The sequence below is a fragment of the Gavialis gangeticus genome, unplaced genomic scaffold (genome assembly GCF_001723915.1).
Source record: "Gavialis gangeticus isolate Ggan-Ray unplaced genomic scaffold, GavGan_comp1, whole genome shotgun sequence".
In the NCBI taxonomy this organism is placed as follows: domain Eukaryota; kingdom Metazoa; phylum Chordata; order Crocodylia; family Gavialidae; genus Gavialis; species Gavialis gangeticus.
In genome coordinates this window covers 28,550,133-28,566,758 of record NW_017728994.1, presented here as the reverse complement: position 1 = coordinate 28,566,758, position 16,626 = coordinate 28,550,133, and the positions used below count along the sequence as shown (strand labels likewise).

Genomic DNA, 16,626 nt, shown 5'->3' with positions numbered 1-16,626 from the left:
CAGACTGACACTGATCAGTCTGGATCTGCCACTTGGGGCTTCCCTGTGCACTCCTGCCATCTGTCTCCAGGCAGAATAGAGACCCTGAAGAGCATGCTGAGATGTGTGCTTAGGAGTGCCCTGTTAGTCCTGCAAGATCTCTGCTCTTCAAGAGCTCAGCATTCAAATTTCTGTGTATGAGTCTCTGGATAAGTTTTTCTACCAGGAAAACAAACCTGGGAGAATTATCCCATCTGAATGTGTGTACACATTCCTTTTGACAAATAGGTACTTTTCAAAGTAAAAATACCTTGATTTAAATTTTCAGACAGCTCAGCTCAGCTCCCTAATACCCTTTTTGTATCAACAGTCATCGTTTAGTACTTTTTATCACTTCTTGAATTTTTATATAATACTTTATATAATATGGCACTAGCTTCCTGAAAGTGGCAGGCGAGGTAGTTTATATTGTTACTTAATATATTGTGTTGCAGTACTTGCAACACGTACTAACTATATACAGTAATGTACCTTTAAAATAATTTATGGGTTTGACGCTTGGTTAGCAGGTGTTTCTAATTAAAAAAAAAAAAAAAAAAAGGTCCTTTGGGAGGGGTTATTAATACAAGTTTGCTGCTGACTTTACTTGTCTTCACTTAACTTGTTCAAGTAAAACGCCTCTTAGAAAGGCATATCTTCATTTATTTATTTATCACAGGATGCTTTGAAATCCCACCTTTTTTTACTCTATTGGGAAATGTTTGTGTATTAGGGTGTGCAGTAAAGTGGTGTATTTTCTCACATACAGCAGACACCTTCCACCCCACACCTCTGCAGTCAGCCCCCCAAAATTAGGTTGCATATATTTATCTGGGCAAGCTGACTTTTTTGTCTAGAGTTGGAAGCACCCTGGTTTGATTCCTGCTTTACAGTGCAGCAACTGTAACATTACTGTTTAGTCAGCTGAGGGACTCCTTTGTCTTAATAGCTGATTGTTCTTCATTCTACAGATGTTAATGATTGTCTCTCCTTTTTTTAATGGTCTTGATGTTCCACTAATCAAGCTAAATTCCATTAAGGTAATTTTTCTGTGCTAGATGCTTCTGGTTCTTTCACAGCCTCTTCAGCTCATACCCTTTAGCTATTTAGTGCAGACTCTTTTCAAAATCATAGCTCTACCTACCCATGGAGACCCTGCTGGTCACTAGCAGCTAGGGGTTTGGCTTTGGTTATGCAGGAAGGGGAGGATGAGTCAGCTGAAGATTAAGCTTCGTCCCTTCTCTCTGCAGCCATAATTCTAGAAAAATCTATTTTCGTGTTTCTGACTTTCAAAAACCAGGTGCCTATTCCATCTGGGGGCAGGTTGTACGCAAGAAAATAAGGTAGTTGATGAATTGGTCAGTTACCTGACTGAGGATATACAACACAGGAATTACAGGCTCTGGAAGTACACGTTCTTCAGTTTATTTTGTGTTTAATTAGAGCCATTTCATTAATGTATCTGTTAACATTGTTTGAATTTTTACAGATGATGTAATGCAGACTACGTACTGTGAAATTGACTTGGATAAAGCGAAGAGAGATGCATTTGTGTATGCTATCAAGAATCATTATTGGTACCAGATGTATATTGATGACTTGCCAATATGGGGTAAGTGATAAGTCCTAATAACTGACTGAAACCAAAGCAATTGGGCTTTGTGTGCTGGTAAGATTTATGGAATTGTTGTATCTAATGACTAAGATTTCTTCAGGGAAACCATTGATCAGAATGTAGTTTATGAATACATAAGAAGATATCTTGCTAGAATACCTTTTGGTGACTTGCATTGTTTCAGTTACAGTTTACATAGAAAGAGTAAAAAAGTTGCTTTGACAATTCTTTCCTTAAACTGATGTTCTGCTAATGCTCAGTTCTGTCTTGGGATATGCCAAGTCATGTCATTAGCTGTATGTGTAACAGAGGCCACAATTTGCCTTTTGGCATAGTACAACTGGGATTTTGTCTCTCAGATTCAGTAAGCTTCTTAGTTTTCTCATCACTTTGCATTATTAAGGTAGGAACTAAAGAGTAATTAAAAAGCCACTTAACTATATTAGAAGTAAATTGAACTTTTTGAATGGACTGTGTGAAGTACTATGCCTGTGTGAAGTGTATTTACTTGCTCTCTCATCATTTTTCAAATAATTTTGCTTAACTTCCTCAACAAGCAGCAAGGTGTTGAGAATTGGGGACAAATAAAGGAGATAGATTCATTGTCACAAAGTTTTACATGCTTTTGTCCCAAAGTCCAAGCGCAAAATGAACATTTTTGTTCCTTAGCTTCAAAGCTGAAAGCATTGTATAACTCATCCATTGATGTTAACTACCATCTGTCTCGGGACAATTACTTGATGTGAGTTGTCTTGTTAATGTCATTAAATAAGGAATAAATTTAACTTATTTCCTCATTTTCCCTTGACTCTCTGGAAGACTGGTTTATACAGAGCAATTTGTTGATATTCTTAGGTAGATTTAAAACAGGGATGGGCAAAATATGGCCCATGGGCTGGGTCTGGCCTGCTTAGGGATTTTGTATGGCTCATAGCAGGTCCCTTGGTCCTACCCAGCCTAGGGGAAGGGAACAGCCTGGGCCATGGTACATGCGGCCAGTCTTGCCACCCCTGGGCGCGCAGCAGGGCTGGGGTGGCACAATGGCTGGACTCCATTTCCTGGCAGCCCCAGCAGTGACTTCCTATGGCTGCGGCCACCAAACACAGCCCCATTGCGTGGGCATCCCAACCTGTCTGCCCTGTACCCACCGCACTTGCAGGGTGCTCAGCTGGGCAGCTGGAATGGAGCCACAGGCCTGGGGAAAGAGGTATTCAGGAGTGAGACAGACGGGTGGGGTCAGAAAAACCCCAGGATCTTGGGGCAGTGATAATGTGGAGCCTGAGTCAGATCTGCAATCCGCTGCCTGCACAGCCCTGTAGCAGGCAGGGGTTTGCAGGGAGTGGATTGCAGCTCTGGCCTGTCCCAGCCCCCCGCTGTCACCCAAGATCCCAGACCCAGCTCTGGACATAGCTTTCTGCCTGCCCGCAGCCCCATCCCATCCACTCAGCTGAACAAGGCAGTGACATCATGGGGCTGTGGGCCAGGGCAGAGCTGTGATCCATTCCCTACACACCGCTGCCCTCAGAAATGGGGCTCTGCCCCAGCACCATTCTGTCATTGCCCCATGATCCCAGGTTCTCCATGGAGACCTGACTGGGAGCCGTGCAGGCAGGTTGCGTGGCTGGCTGGGTGCAACAGGGCCACAGGTGGGCAGGGAGCTGCGTCTGGGGCCGGGTTCAGGATCTTGGGGTGGTGGCAGTGTGGGGCCAAGGCCCAGGGCAGAGCCATAATCTGCTCCCTGCACTCCCCTCCCCATGGAATCGGCACCCGTGACAGAGGCATGCAAATAGCAGATAGTGGCTCTGCCCGGGGCCCAGGTCCCTTGCTGTCACTGTAGGCCCAAATAATTGCCCATCCCTAATCTAGAAGATTGTACTTCAGTTCAGAATCCAAAACTTTTTTCTTTCCTTATCCTTGGGGTCTGTGACTTCTCCTTTCCTCTTCATTCCCTCTGGTTTCCTAGGCCATTGTTTATCCTAATGGTGAAAGCTATGCAGTTCTCACTTGCCTGCAGTGTGTCTTAGTGTCAGGTTTCATGGGCAAAGTTTTACGTGTGTAAATATCCACCTTCTTATTCAGCTAGATTCTTCAAGCTTTAAAAATGAGGCTTAGCTCTACTAGTCTTGTAACTGCAGAGACAAAATAGAAAGTATTTTAATGAGGAAAACTTAGCAAAGATGTGGGTAAGAATGGTAGGAGCAGAGTGATTCTGGCACCTGTGGTGATAAAAGGTACTATCTTGAGAGCACCATATGTTGCACTCTTGGCAAACCTTTAAAGGCAGTCAGGCATGGATGACTTATTTCTACAAAAGGTTTTTTTCAGCTGTTGATGTTAGCATCCCAGAACATGCTGTTGAGCAATGCTTCTGGACTTGGAGCACAGTAGTTGCTGTCCCTCTGGTGCACTCTTATTTGGCTTATCTGTTTTCCAAATAAAGCTTGTTGTTGGGATTTTTTTCCTTTTTCACTTGAATACCTTTCAGAACAGAATTTCTACTCAGTGCTTGTTTATAAGGGCTGTGTTGTGAGCCTTACTTGGGAGCATTTTGTGACTGACATCAAATACTGAATTTATTGAAGGAAAATTGTTTAGCGCGAGTAGGTTTTTGTAGCAGAGCTCAATCCTGATTATGTAAACGACAAAACAAAGGACTTCTGATGAATTAATTTTTAAAAATTAAAATTTAATTTAAAAAGGACAAACAAAATTCTTCACAGCTAAAGAATTTGAACAATTGCTGTGTGCGCCAACAAACTTTGGGCTGGGAGGAGTTTTTGAGTTGGAGATGGACCAACTAACCAGAAGTCGAAAGTGGTTGACTGACTAGAGCAAGGGTGTCAAACTCATCTGGCTCTGTGGACCAGATGAACAGTGGGAGGCAAGTCTGTGGGCTGGATCAGGCCCACAGACCCCTCCTCCCTCTTTCCCTACCCCCAGGATACCTGATTTGGCAACTGCTCCAGCTGGTCTTGGACCTGCAGTGCATGCAATATAGATCCCAGAGTAGCCAGAACAGGCACTGCATGTGGCGTGGTCCTGCCTGAGCAGCAGCTGTGCTACCCATGGTTCCTGCTCCAGCCAGATTGCACTGCACACAGTGCCTGCTCCAGAACTGCCTCGCGTATGGCACCTGCTCCAACCAGTCTAAGACCTGTGCTGCACACTACTGGAAGGGGCCCTAGATTGGGTATTTTGGGGGAAGCAGAGGGGCAGGAGTCCATAGTCCAGCGCCATGCTATAGGCATGCACCGCTCTCTACATGGGTCTGATCAGACCCAGGAGCAGCACTAGAGGCTGCGTGTTTGATGCCTCTGAACTAGCCTTAGTGTTCCTACATTTATGCAGGATTTGTTAGACTCATTACCAGGGATCCAGGTTTTCTGGTACCCATGGAAAAAAGGATTTTCTCCTTTAAAAGAGAAAAATTTGGGGAACCACAGGTTTCTCTTTGCAGGATGGCAGGGTTCCAGCCTTCGAGGATATGCTTGGGGTTGGGGGGAGCAGGAGAAGGACAGTTAGAGGCAGGGGACACCACATGCATGTGTGTGCGTACACATGCCCATGGCCAGCAATACAACCGGTAAGCATTATGGAAAGCAGCTCTTGCAGCTCCCTGCAGGTAAGTCTGTTGTGGCGGCAGGCCATAGGCAATTGGCCCTGAGGACGGGACCTGGCGTAGGAGGGTGGTGTGGGGCGGGATCAGTTTTGCTGCTGCCACCACTGCTGGGAGTGCTGTGCTGCCATGGCCACCAACGTGAGGCATCTCTGCCAATCCAGCAGCAGTAGGGGGGCACAGCTCTGTGCCACTGCTACTATGGCACCCCCTGCTGCTGTTGGGTAGGCAGGGGGTGACTTGAGCGCTCATGGCAGCATGGCACTCCCTTCTGTGCTGGGACCTGCGTGCTGGGTCATGGAGATGACTCCTGCCAGGTGACAGTCCAGCCAGGCTACAGTCTCATGCCCTGCTGTGGGCACAGGAATCCTGCAATATATTTATTGCCTATGGCATTTCCTGTGCCTATGCACCCCTTGCCCCACACATATATATACCCCCGACTTCCCGACACACTGGGTGGCTGGGGACAGCGTGAAGCAGGTTGGGAGTGAGCGGCACCAGCAGGGCTGGGAATGGACAGACGGGCGCTGTGGGTTGGGAGTAGGGGGCAATGGTGTAGGCAGGGCACTGGCGTATCAAAGATGCTCAGTGCTAAAAACCAGCGGGGTGGGGCAGCCGTAGCCAGACTCACATCTTGATGAGGGAAGGGGGCAGGGGGAACTCTGAAAAGCACTCTGAAAATGGCTAAGAATGATATGCAGACTACTAGTAGAAAAATAGCATCACACTTGGAAGACAAAAGAACTGAAAATGTTGTGCATGTCTGCATGGCATCTCTGAATGTAGTACCATGTAGAGCTGGGGTGTGTAACTATTTTTGCTGGCAGTCCACTTAATGAATTTTGGTGACCTGTCAAGAGCCTCTCCTGCAGCTGTCACCAGCTCAGAAGCCTCAACCTGCCTGCAGTTTTAGCAAACCACCCCCCATCCCACTCCAAGTCTGGACTTGGCAGCTGCTGCCCATGTCCACAGCTGTCCACATGTGGCCAGCAGCTTCCCCTTTGGGGCTTCAGGAGGCGGGTTTGGGGGGGTGCTACCAGTATGGAAGCCTGAACCAATCCATAGCTCTGGCATGCCTCCCATGTTTGGGTAGCTGTGGACATGGCCAGCAGCTGCAGGGTCCAGACTTGGGGAGTGGTTGCAGGGTGCACTACAGCAGTGGGCAGGTTCATGCTTCTGCTTCTGAGCTGGTGGCCACCTCAGCCCAGAGAGAAAGAGATGGCACGCCCAGCACGCTGGAAGCAGCCCTGGCTGCTTGGCATTATGCAGGTGCCAGAGCTGTTGCCTGCCTACAGGCTGGATCCATTCACTTGGGTGCCCGCCTGCAGGCTAGATTCAGTCAGTTGGTGGGCTGAATACAGCCCTCGGGCTCTATTCTGCCCACCTCTGATGTAAAGATACCCAAACTAGCTCTAAAAGCTAATTTGGGGACTGAAAGTTAGTATGGCTGCTCTACTGTGACTTCTCTTGGGCTGATATTTCTAGCTTCACAGGAAGGCTGAGTAGTCCAGGTGAAGTGCTGTGCTAATGCTTTAGGTACCTACACTAACTATACTATGCTTTAGGTACCTATACTGCTTTAGGTACCTATACTAGCTCTGTCTCTGTAAACTCTGTGGCTTGGATGAGCCTATTGGCAAGAATATAAACATATAGTTTATAAAAGTATATAAAATGTGAAACATTTCTCTTGTAGTGCTAGGAATAACCAGCTGGGTTTTCTGGTAACTATAACTAATAGGTTAAACTTTTAAAGCTTATCCTCAGGTTTCTTTGTGCTGAATCTGACTTCCTGCTGTGACCCATAGACCTTCATTTTGTTCAGTTCTGCCAGGATAAGCAACATTTGGAGGTCTGTTCCTGATTACTTGAATCTTATGCACCATGCCATCTAACCCTGTGACCTTTTCACAGTGTAGACAGGGTCTGAGCATCTTTTGCCTTAGCTCATCTTCCTGTTTTATCTCTGATGTGGAAATTAGTTGCAGTTCATAAGAATGTTCTAAGGAATTTAATGTAATAGGATCCAGTGGCATAGCTGCTGTCTGTGAACTCTAGGCAGTTTGTTTAATGTAAGTGTGAAAGCGGACCACTTTTCTTGACAGCTAGTAATCCATCTGAGCTTCTGTCCAGATGGACTTGTGTCTGAGGCTGCTTTCATTGTGTCTTTGAGCATGAAGTCTGTCTGCCAGCATGTTATGTTTTTCCAGGGTGTCCACCATAGTAGGACTGATTAAACCAATGTCAGACTCACTAGTGAAACAGAAGTCCATTAATACTGCAGTTTCATTTAGGAGGAAGGGCTGGAAGGTCTGAAATGTAGTAGTGCTTGCTGGATGTCTACATGTACAATAACTTTTTCTGGCTATAGATCATGAAAAAGCACTGACCTCAAAGTATCATTGGAAGGATGCACCTGGTTTAGTAACTTTAAGATGGCCACCTAATCATTCTTTAATTGTGTTCAGGTAAAATGAAGTTTTGGTGATATTCTTCTTTGACTTACTGCAAAGGCCAGGTAGGAAATTGCTAGGCTTCCTGACTGCATTGCAAGTAGTTGTCTTGTGTGGTGGGAGTGGTGTGTTTTAAATACAGTCCTTCACATAAGGGTTGGTCTTAGTGGTCTTGATTAGTTTAGAGGTCTGGGCTGCCAACTCTTTGGATAATGCCCTGGGAACAGATGGCAGGCCAGGTGGCAGGCTGACTGGCATAGCCAAAAATTGGCAAATGTTTCTCTTGTGCTACACACAAAGCAACACTGACAGATGAGCTTGAGTGAAAAACAGAAAAATATCTCCTTGAAAACTACAGAATATAGATAATATACAAGTGCTGTTTCTTCATATGTCTGCTCCTTTGCGGTAATCCTCATCCTTACTTTTCTCCTGGTTTTTGAGGCTTCCTTCCTATGTTCATACCCTTTTGGTATTACTGTAGTAGTAATTTATCATTCGGATTGTTGCCCTCTTTACAGAGAACTTGAGAAAAGACAGGTTCATTTTATATATTTATGGATGATTCTTAGACATCCTATCTTCTGAGGTGTTAGGAAAAGTTGGGGACATATGACTTCAAGCTTTTCTTAGGAGGAGGAGTATGAGTACTGTGCCTGAGGTCCAGCTTCTCGATAGTGATAGGATCCAACTCTTTTATGGTGAATTTCTTGCATTCTGTGGAACTCTTGGTAAGGCAACTTCATGAAAGTCAGGATTTATAACTTTTATGAGAATCATTAGTCTTTTTCAGTCCAGTAGTCCTGATAACATCTGATCTGTTCTCCCTCTGGTGAGGGTAGGAGTCGAGATGTGATTAGTGTGTGAGCAAATTGAGAATTTCCTTCAAAATACCCTGTAATGAAAATTAAAAAGTTCCTATTTTAAATGCTCAGCTTAGATATGAATGGGGCAGCACCTGATGTAGTTCTTCTGCAAAAGTAGAGTAGTCTAAATCTAATTTTTCAAGGAGCAGAAAACCTAAGCAGGACAACAAATATGTGATTGGAGCATAGAATGAATGTGGAGCAACGGCAATTGGAGAGGAAGGAAGAGAATGAGCAATTAAAAAGATGGTGGAACAAAGGAGAGAAGAAACAAAGTGAAGCAAATGATTGGAGTTTAGAGACAGCAAGCTCATAGGTTTGGGGCTTGAGTGGCCATTTGTCCTGGATTCAGATTTTAAAAAGGGAACAGTAATACAACAGGTGTTTTTAAAATTCTAATTTCAGGCTCTTGTGTCTTCAGCTGTTTGATGGCTGCAATACCTTCACTAAATGCTTGTTGTGCTGAAAAAAAATAACCTGTGGTTTTAAGGTGCAGCCTAATTAAACCTGCTAGTTGAAAAGTGGGTGATTAGATGCAATTTGTTGATTTTTAGCTACCGTGATTACTTATGCTGCGAGACACTAAGCATTCATGAACATTCTTCACAAAATACTTTTGAAACTTGTTTGTACTTGACTCTTCTTTTTCACCCATGCTTTGTTTCTTCTGCAGGGATTGTCGGTGAAGCAGATGAAAATGGGGAAGACTACTATCTTTGGACCTATAAAAAACTTGAAATTGGTTACAATGGAAATAGAATTGTGGATGTGAATCTGACCAGTGAAGGAAAGGTCAAATTGGTACCAAATACGAAGATCCAAATGTCTTACTCAGTAAGTAATGGAGGAGTACACATAGGATGAGAGAATTTGCAGGGTGCAGTGCAACAGAAATACGTTCAGTTGTTCACCACAAATTCCAGGTGGCTGTCTGGGTTTAATATGGAAAGCAGTTTTAAGAAGTAAAGGCATGCTTTATTCTTATTTACAAAATTAAATTGAAACACTCATTTGCAGCATTTAAAATGAACTGAAGCCTTTAAGGTGTATAAGTTTTCTTTAGAGAATTTCTTTTCTGTGGAATCTAAGATGACTGACCAGATGAGGGCTTTGTAAGTAGTACCCACACCTATAGAGTAATGACCCTTGAAACCATAGAATGGACAGCAGATAGCATTAACTTCTGTTGACCTAAACTGCATTCTCAGCTTGTAGCAAAACACTGTTGAGTCCTTGAAATTCTTTGCTAAGATACTACATTAGCATTAATGGCTTTTTCGTGTTTTGCAAATCAGAGTTGAGATTCACCTGCTATTTAAAGGAGTGCCTGTAGAGCTTTCTGTTTTGTGTTTTGAATGTTGGTGAAGTATATTAGGTAGATACTTGTGTGTGACAAAATAAGTGTACCTTGGTATATTTGATATAGAGGTTGAGGTTCTCCCTTGTCTTCATTTAATGAAGTTTTTTCCATTGCTTTCAGGGACATCGCATCTCACTGTCAGTAGTTCTTTGAGCAGCAGTTTCGAGTTCTTAATGTGTTGACTTTTTTCAGAAATGTGTTAGCATAAACAGTTCTAGCACAAAAACTGTTATCTTATTTTAGAAGGCAGATTATTTAGCATAAAAGTCTTGCTAGGATTGTACACCTGTAGTTTGAAGTGTAGAGAATTGGTTTCACATATGTGTTCTGGAGAAACTTCAGCTTCTTTTCTCTAACCTTTTCTTTTCAGCAGAAGGGTTACAGAGACTCGGAGTCTGTCTGTCTGTCTGTCTGTCTGTCTGTCTGTCTGTCTGTCTGTCTGTCTGTCTGTCTGTCTGTCTGTCTGTCTGTCTGTCTGTCTGTCTGTCGTTTTCCCATTTCAGATCCCAGCATTATAGGGCCCATTCTTTCTCTAGACTCTTGATTTTACCAGTTTCCTGAGTGGCTCCTACACTTGTTAGAGAAAGATGTTCCCATCAGGCTCCTACTGGTTTGGAGACCTAAAGACCTTATTTTGATTCCTTCTTGGATCTAGTGGATGAGACGCTGGATTTTTTTCTGGAGATCTTCTGTGAACATAGCCTTGTTTTGATAGTGCAGCAGTTCGTGCACGGCAGCCTCTGCCACCGATTGGCAGTATCCTTGTTGGAAATGTATCAATATGAAACGATGCTGAAAACTTTTTTGCAGATAAATTGTTAACAATCCAGCTGCACTTGATAATAGAGAAACACACAAGATGCTTCTGGCAAGTGTGGAGTTGAGTTTTTTTGGCTTTTAAGCCATGCTGCACCAGTGTGGCTGGAACTGGGCAATAGTTTCACAGCTGGAAGTAACTTTAATATCCAGCTCAGATGTTTGTTCAGTCTTTCCCAGAACAGCAATGACTACCCAAGCGCATAGATGTAAACTATGACCTGAGACACTACTAACTTATTTCACAATGTTAGTACAGGGCTAGGTTCCCTGTAATGCAATTTATTAAGCACCCTGCAGTAATCTGCTCCTAATTGTGTTGTGCTTGGGAGCTGCTTGGTCAAGAAGCATGCAACTCCTGACTGGGAGGAGGCCGTTCTGATTGTTGTCACTGCTGCCTGTGGCTTTGGGTTGAAGGCAGGAAAGTTGGAGTGCATCTCAGCAGGCATGCCATGAAGGACTGAGGGGCATGGAAAGGGGAAGGTGAAATTCCTTACAGTTTTTATAGCACCAGACAGGGCCTCTTGGGTATAGAACAGTAAGTCCCCACTTAAGGGTGGTGTTAGGAACAAAAGTAACTTCTTTGTGATTCGTCAGTGAGGATAAGAAAATGGAGTAGGAAACTGAGAAAAATCTGCAGGAATGAGGGAGGGAATGAGAAGTTGAGGGTGCAAAAGAGTGGTGGGAGGATGGGAGAGAATGAAAGTAAATAAGGAAGTTAGGTGATACGAAGTACAGGTTGTGGGGATGGATGCCATGATCTTAGAATCAGTTTTAGGTTCAGTCAGTCTGTCATCTTAGGTGAAGAGTGTCAAAAAAGATCACAAGAAACAAAGTTACAAAGTCAAACACTTGTAAGTGAAATCTTTTAACTTATCCTTGCAACCTGAATATCACCTTCTCACTCATGCACATTTTTTAATTATATACCATGACCACCAAGGTGGTTTTTCTACTGGCAGGGGAAAACCATGAAAGTGGCAAGGGGTAGTACAGGGATGGAGGTAATGCATAGTTAGCCCCCCACTTTCACTTCTAGTGGGAAGATCTCGGCTGTATGTCAACTTAACGGAAGTGGGAGACTCCTCCCTAGCTTGTTTCTGCAGCCATGTGGCTGGGGGGAAGTAAACTTGGGGGGCATCTGAACCCCAAGCCTTGGGCCTGCATGTAGGATGCCCACCAAAGGATTTGGAAATATCTGAAGCCCCTGGTGGGAGTGGAGGATGCTTGCCAATAGCAAGACCAGATATGGTTCTTGAATGACTCTCACAGATTTGGAACTAATTTGGCCAATTTGACTTGGGACACTAAAAAATTTCCTTAAAAAAACAAGCAAACATTTTCATTATATGTTCACATCTTGTTTTTTTCCACATTATCCCTGCTGGATTCACATCACAAGATGGATCATTAAGGAAAGAATCAGGGCCCTGTTGTACAGGAAAGGGTTGTCTGTCTGTAAGACTCTTGTGCCATTTGTTGTAGGAGTTGGAAAGCACATAGTGAATTAAGCAAGTGAATTACAGGAAGAGAAAGCATAGCCCTTTGTTGCAACGGTAACAGAATTCAGACTGGGAACTTGACTTCTGTATCTGTATCTGTCTCTGTCAGTCCTAATGTTGATACTTGGCTCATCACTTAAACCAGATTGTTCAGTTGTGGTTTCTGGTACACCAGTGTCTAATAATGATGCACTTGGTCAGATGTGTGGAAGTGCTGAATGAGCATAATTGCACATGATGTCAGTTGTAATTAAATGCTCTGACAAATCAGTTCCTACAACTGTCAAGTTGGGCACCAAAATTAGTGGCCTTATCTCTGTCCCTTGTTTTCCCATCTATAGAATGGGAAAACCAGTTTAGCCCAGAAAGTGCTATAAGCATGAATTCAAGAATGTGCATAGATTGCACTGTAAAGCACACATGACAGTGATGAAAGCCTATGATGAGAAAAATGCATGAAAAATTTAATAATTCATCATAGGGTTTAGATGGGAAGCAGTAAGGAAGGTATGGAGCTAATCACAAAATGTGGAGAAATTTGTTCTTTAGGTCAAATAATCTTTTGGTTAAGACGAGGCAGACCCAATATGTATTTTTGGGCTTCTAGCTGCTACCACAACATAAACTCTTTGTTAATCAAGAGTTAAGGTAGCTCATGCATTTTTTGTTCTTATTTTCATTTTTGTTTTTTGTCCTTGCTGGGAGTCGTGTATACCTCTGAGGGCCAGAAAACAGCAAAGACGCCCATGTGCAACCTAAATTCTCCTCTTCTCTTAGTAGTGCCCTGAGGCACCAAAAAAAGCAGGAACATCTGTGATGCCAGAGGGCCACCTGAATTCTTCATTTGTGATGTTTTGCCACTGATTTTTCTTAGTGTGGTGAACTCAGATATTTTTGTACACTAATGATTAGCTTTTGTCATACCAGCTGGCTGTTCAGGGGTTGCTGTGGTTGCTGAAGAGAGAGGGTGCTGTGTGGTTCCCAAGTCATCCTTCTTGCTCCTGCCCACTGTCAGAGGAATGAGGATAATAATGGTCATGGCTTGTAGGGCCTGTAGAGTACAGCTGCTAATGAAGGCTGTGAGAGAAATATCATGTAGCCCAGTGGTTCTCAACAGGGTGCCATGGAACCCTACTGTGTCTTGAGATCCTTTCAGGGGTACTATGGAGTGCCCTACAATGTTAGCACTGTTAGGTGTATGAACACAATTCACAAAATAAGAAACTTCAAATAGAAATCTATACTTGTGGTCTTGCCAAGTTCTTTGCAACAGAAAACTGCTCTGTTTTTCTGTAGTCAAAAAAGAATGAAAACTAACCCGTCTCTTTCCTGGGGGGGCGCCACAAGTCTATCCGAGAGTGCCTCAAATCAAAAAAGGTTGAGAACCACTGATCTATATTTAAGTTAAGAATTGTATCAGTTGTATCACTTGGTGGTTATGATAACTTTGAAGCATGAGAGAAGTCTTTTTTTTGGCCAACTTTTTCAGCAAAACCACATCTTCGTAGCTGATTAATCTATTAGCTGCTTACTGTCCTCTTCTGTCACATAGTCACGAGAGACAGCATTCCACTGGGAGGTTATCCAGATCTTTGCTTCTGTGATTGAGCCCCCACTTTGCTCTTCATCCGGGCTTCCCCAGCTGTGGCCCTGGTCTGCTCATTGCAGTCATTTCCCCAAATCTAGGATTTTAAATTTGATCCATTTTTGAGGAGCTACCAAACCTGGCTTTTAAAGGGATACAGAGAGGGCTTCAGAGTCATGTCCTGTCCCCCATTTACCTGCCCCCCCCTCCCCGCGCGCAAGGATTCCAGGCCATTAGCGTACACAGAAGGGAAAATGACTGCACTGTATAAATACGTAGGGGTGGGGAAGTGCCAGAGGAAGAGAAGAGCTATTTAAACTGCAGGATGATGTTGGCAGAAAAGCAAATGGAAAGAATCTGGCCATGAGTATGTTTGGGCTGGAAAATAGAAGGCAGTTTTAATAATCAGAGAAGCTGGAACATGCAGTGGTCTCCCAATAGGAGTAGTGAAGACAGGAAACCTCTAATTAGTTTTAAGGTGGAGTTTGATACATTTAGAAATGACATTGTATGGTGTGGGAATGTGAGATAGCAAGGTATTGGACTTGATGGCCCAGGAGAACCTTTCCAATCCTAGACCCCTTTCCACCATCTCCCACATCTCTCTCCCTTCACCATAGTCCCAAATACATCACTCTCCTTTCTCCTCCTGACATGCCTTAGCCCACACAACTTATTGAAAATAGTTTGAGCACCTGCTATCTGCTGTCCTCCAGTTCAGCTTCCTGAAATAGTCCTCCCTTGGAAGATGCAGATTGTGACAATAGGTTTGTAGATCTTTCTCAAGATGTAATTTCCTACACTGTTATGAAAGCAAACTGGGACAAGGAGAGCTTTTCAGAATGGGGTCTGCTTTTGAATTCCATTAGATTCATCTAGGTTGGGACTTCTGGATCCTCTTCTTTGCCTTGAGCAGGCAGCTAATATGTAACAGTAGCAGGGTGTTATCCTCTATGAACCAGCCACTAGAAAAGCAAAGAGAAATACACTTTGCAAGTGGGTTTCTACCTTTTTTCTGATAGTGGAAGAAATGAAGACTCTAGGCTTCGTGGTTCTCTTCTGGTATTTAGAAGGAAGTTTTTGTGGTTAGGACTCTGTTCCCACCCATGTGAACTGACTCCCTTTTTCTCTGTCCCTTCAGGCTTTTTGTGTCCCAGTCTAGGCCCTTTTGGCTTTCCTCACTCTCATCTTGCTCTGTCAGGCTGCTTTAAAGACTTAAGGAGGCCTGAGTTGTGTCTCTTCCCCCCTGCCTTATTCCTAGATCTTCTGTCTCGGAGATGCACTGGAGCAGTTTTGCAGGGCAGTGTGGAGAGGCAAGCATAGCTGATGCTCATGCTGTGGATTTCAGTATTTAGGGCCCTCAGTCCACTATATTTTGCTGTCTCTGAAATTCATATTTTACATTTCAGAAAATGTCTGGAATGCATGATTTCTAAATCCTTTGTATTTGTGGACGAAGCAAGTACTATGAGCTTTTCTAATGTCAACTTTTTTCTTTCCTCAGGTGAAATGGAAAAAGTCAGATGTCAAGTTTGAAGACCGATTTGATAAGTACCTTGATCCATCTTTCTTTCAGCACAGAGTATGTAATTCTAAAATATCCATACAAAGGTTTCTTTGAATGTACTCTTTGTTTTGGAAAGGTCAGTGGAACAGTTTTACAGGCTGTTCAATTGCTACTGTTATAAGAGAAAATAGAAGTACTGTGAAGGAAGTCCTATATCTTTTGAGGACAAAACAGATTCAAGATGTTTAAAAATGGCTTGTTCAAGTTGTTTTTATTTTTAATACAAGATGACTTTGTACAAGAAGTCTACAATACATGAAGATATTCTCTTTAGCACCTAGTAGATGTGAAGGAAATTCATACAAATTAACGTGAACATTTACCCAGCTATAAACTATGCTGCCAGGAGTCCCCCATTCTGAGAGAAGATACTTATATTGAGGTTTCCTGAGTGCTTTATCCTTTTTGGGACCTTCCTGGTATCCACCTTGGCATCCTGTACTTGTCTCCCTTCTCCCAGGAAATTACCACCAAGCCGTTGCTTTCAACTTTGTTGTTTTGTAATGAGCATGCATGGTGTGCACACAATAGGTTTCATCAAGTGTGGAGTCATTTTATATGCAAGATCAATGTATAATTGAAATAATGTAGCATAGCCAAGGTGATTATAGATAATGGCTGTCCAGTGTGCTTTTTGGCTTTGAACATGTAATAGAGTGCCATCCTTAGTGACCTTTATGGGCACCTAGGGGCACTCCTGAGTCTCTTTATGCTTGCCTTTCCTGCTGGGAACAGACTCCCCTTCACTTGCATACCACGTCTTGATGTTTCTTTGGGTTCCAGAGAGGAGGCTCCCCCAGGGTTTCCCAGAGTTGGGTCTATGCTCATTAACACCTTGTGGTGATGAGCTTCAGTCTTAAGAGCTCTTTGCATGCTCCTACCTCCCCTTAACATGCCCCATGCCTTGCAGGTTTTGACTGTATAATGTCCCTTTATGGGGGCTTCAGCCTCCTGAACTTCTGCCCCCTTTTTCTCTGGCTGTCCCCATGCTGTCATGCCCTTGTGCTCCTGGTGTGTTTATGGGGCTCCTGGCCTGTCTCCATAAGCAGGGCATACAGCCGGATGAGGAGCTGCTCCAGGGCTGGGGCCTGGATCTTGTGACGGTGACAGGGCAGGGCCAGGACAGAGCTGCAATCTGCTGCCCATCCGTTCCTGCAACAAGTGCGGGTTCCACAGGCAGGGGCATGCAGACAGCAGTTTGCAGCTCTGCCCCAACCCTGCCCCC

General features: G+C 43.8%; 1 protein-coding gene across 1 annotated transcript in view; it reads left to right on the top strand.

Moving 5' to 3' along the window:
- Positions 1-16,626, top strand: part of TM9SF3 (transmembrane 9 superfamily member 3) — a 160,324-nt gene that overhangs the window by 52,153 nt on the left and 91,545 nt on the right. The window contains exons 3-5 of the mRNA XM_019502487.1: positions 1,508-1,630; positions 9,245-9,405; positions 15,339-15,416. Coding sequence (XP_019358032.1) covers positions 1,508-1,630; positions 9,245-9,405; positions 15,339-15,416 — 362 coding nt within the window. The remainder of the gene's footprint in view (positions 1-1,507; positions 1,631-9,244; positions 9,406-15,338; positions 15,417-16,626) is intronic.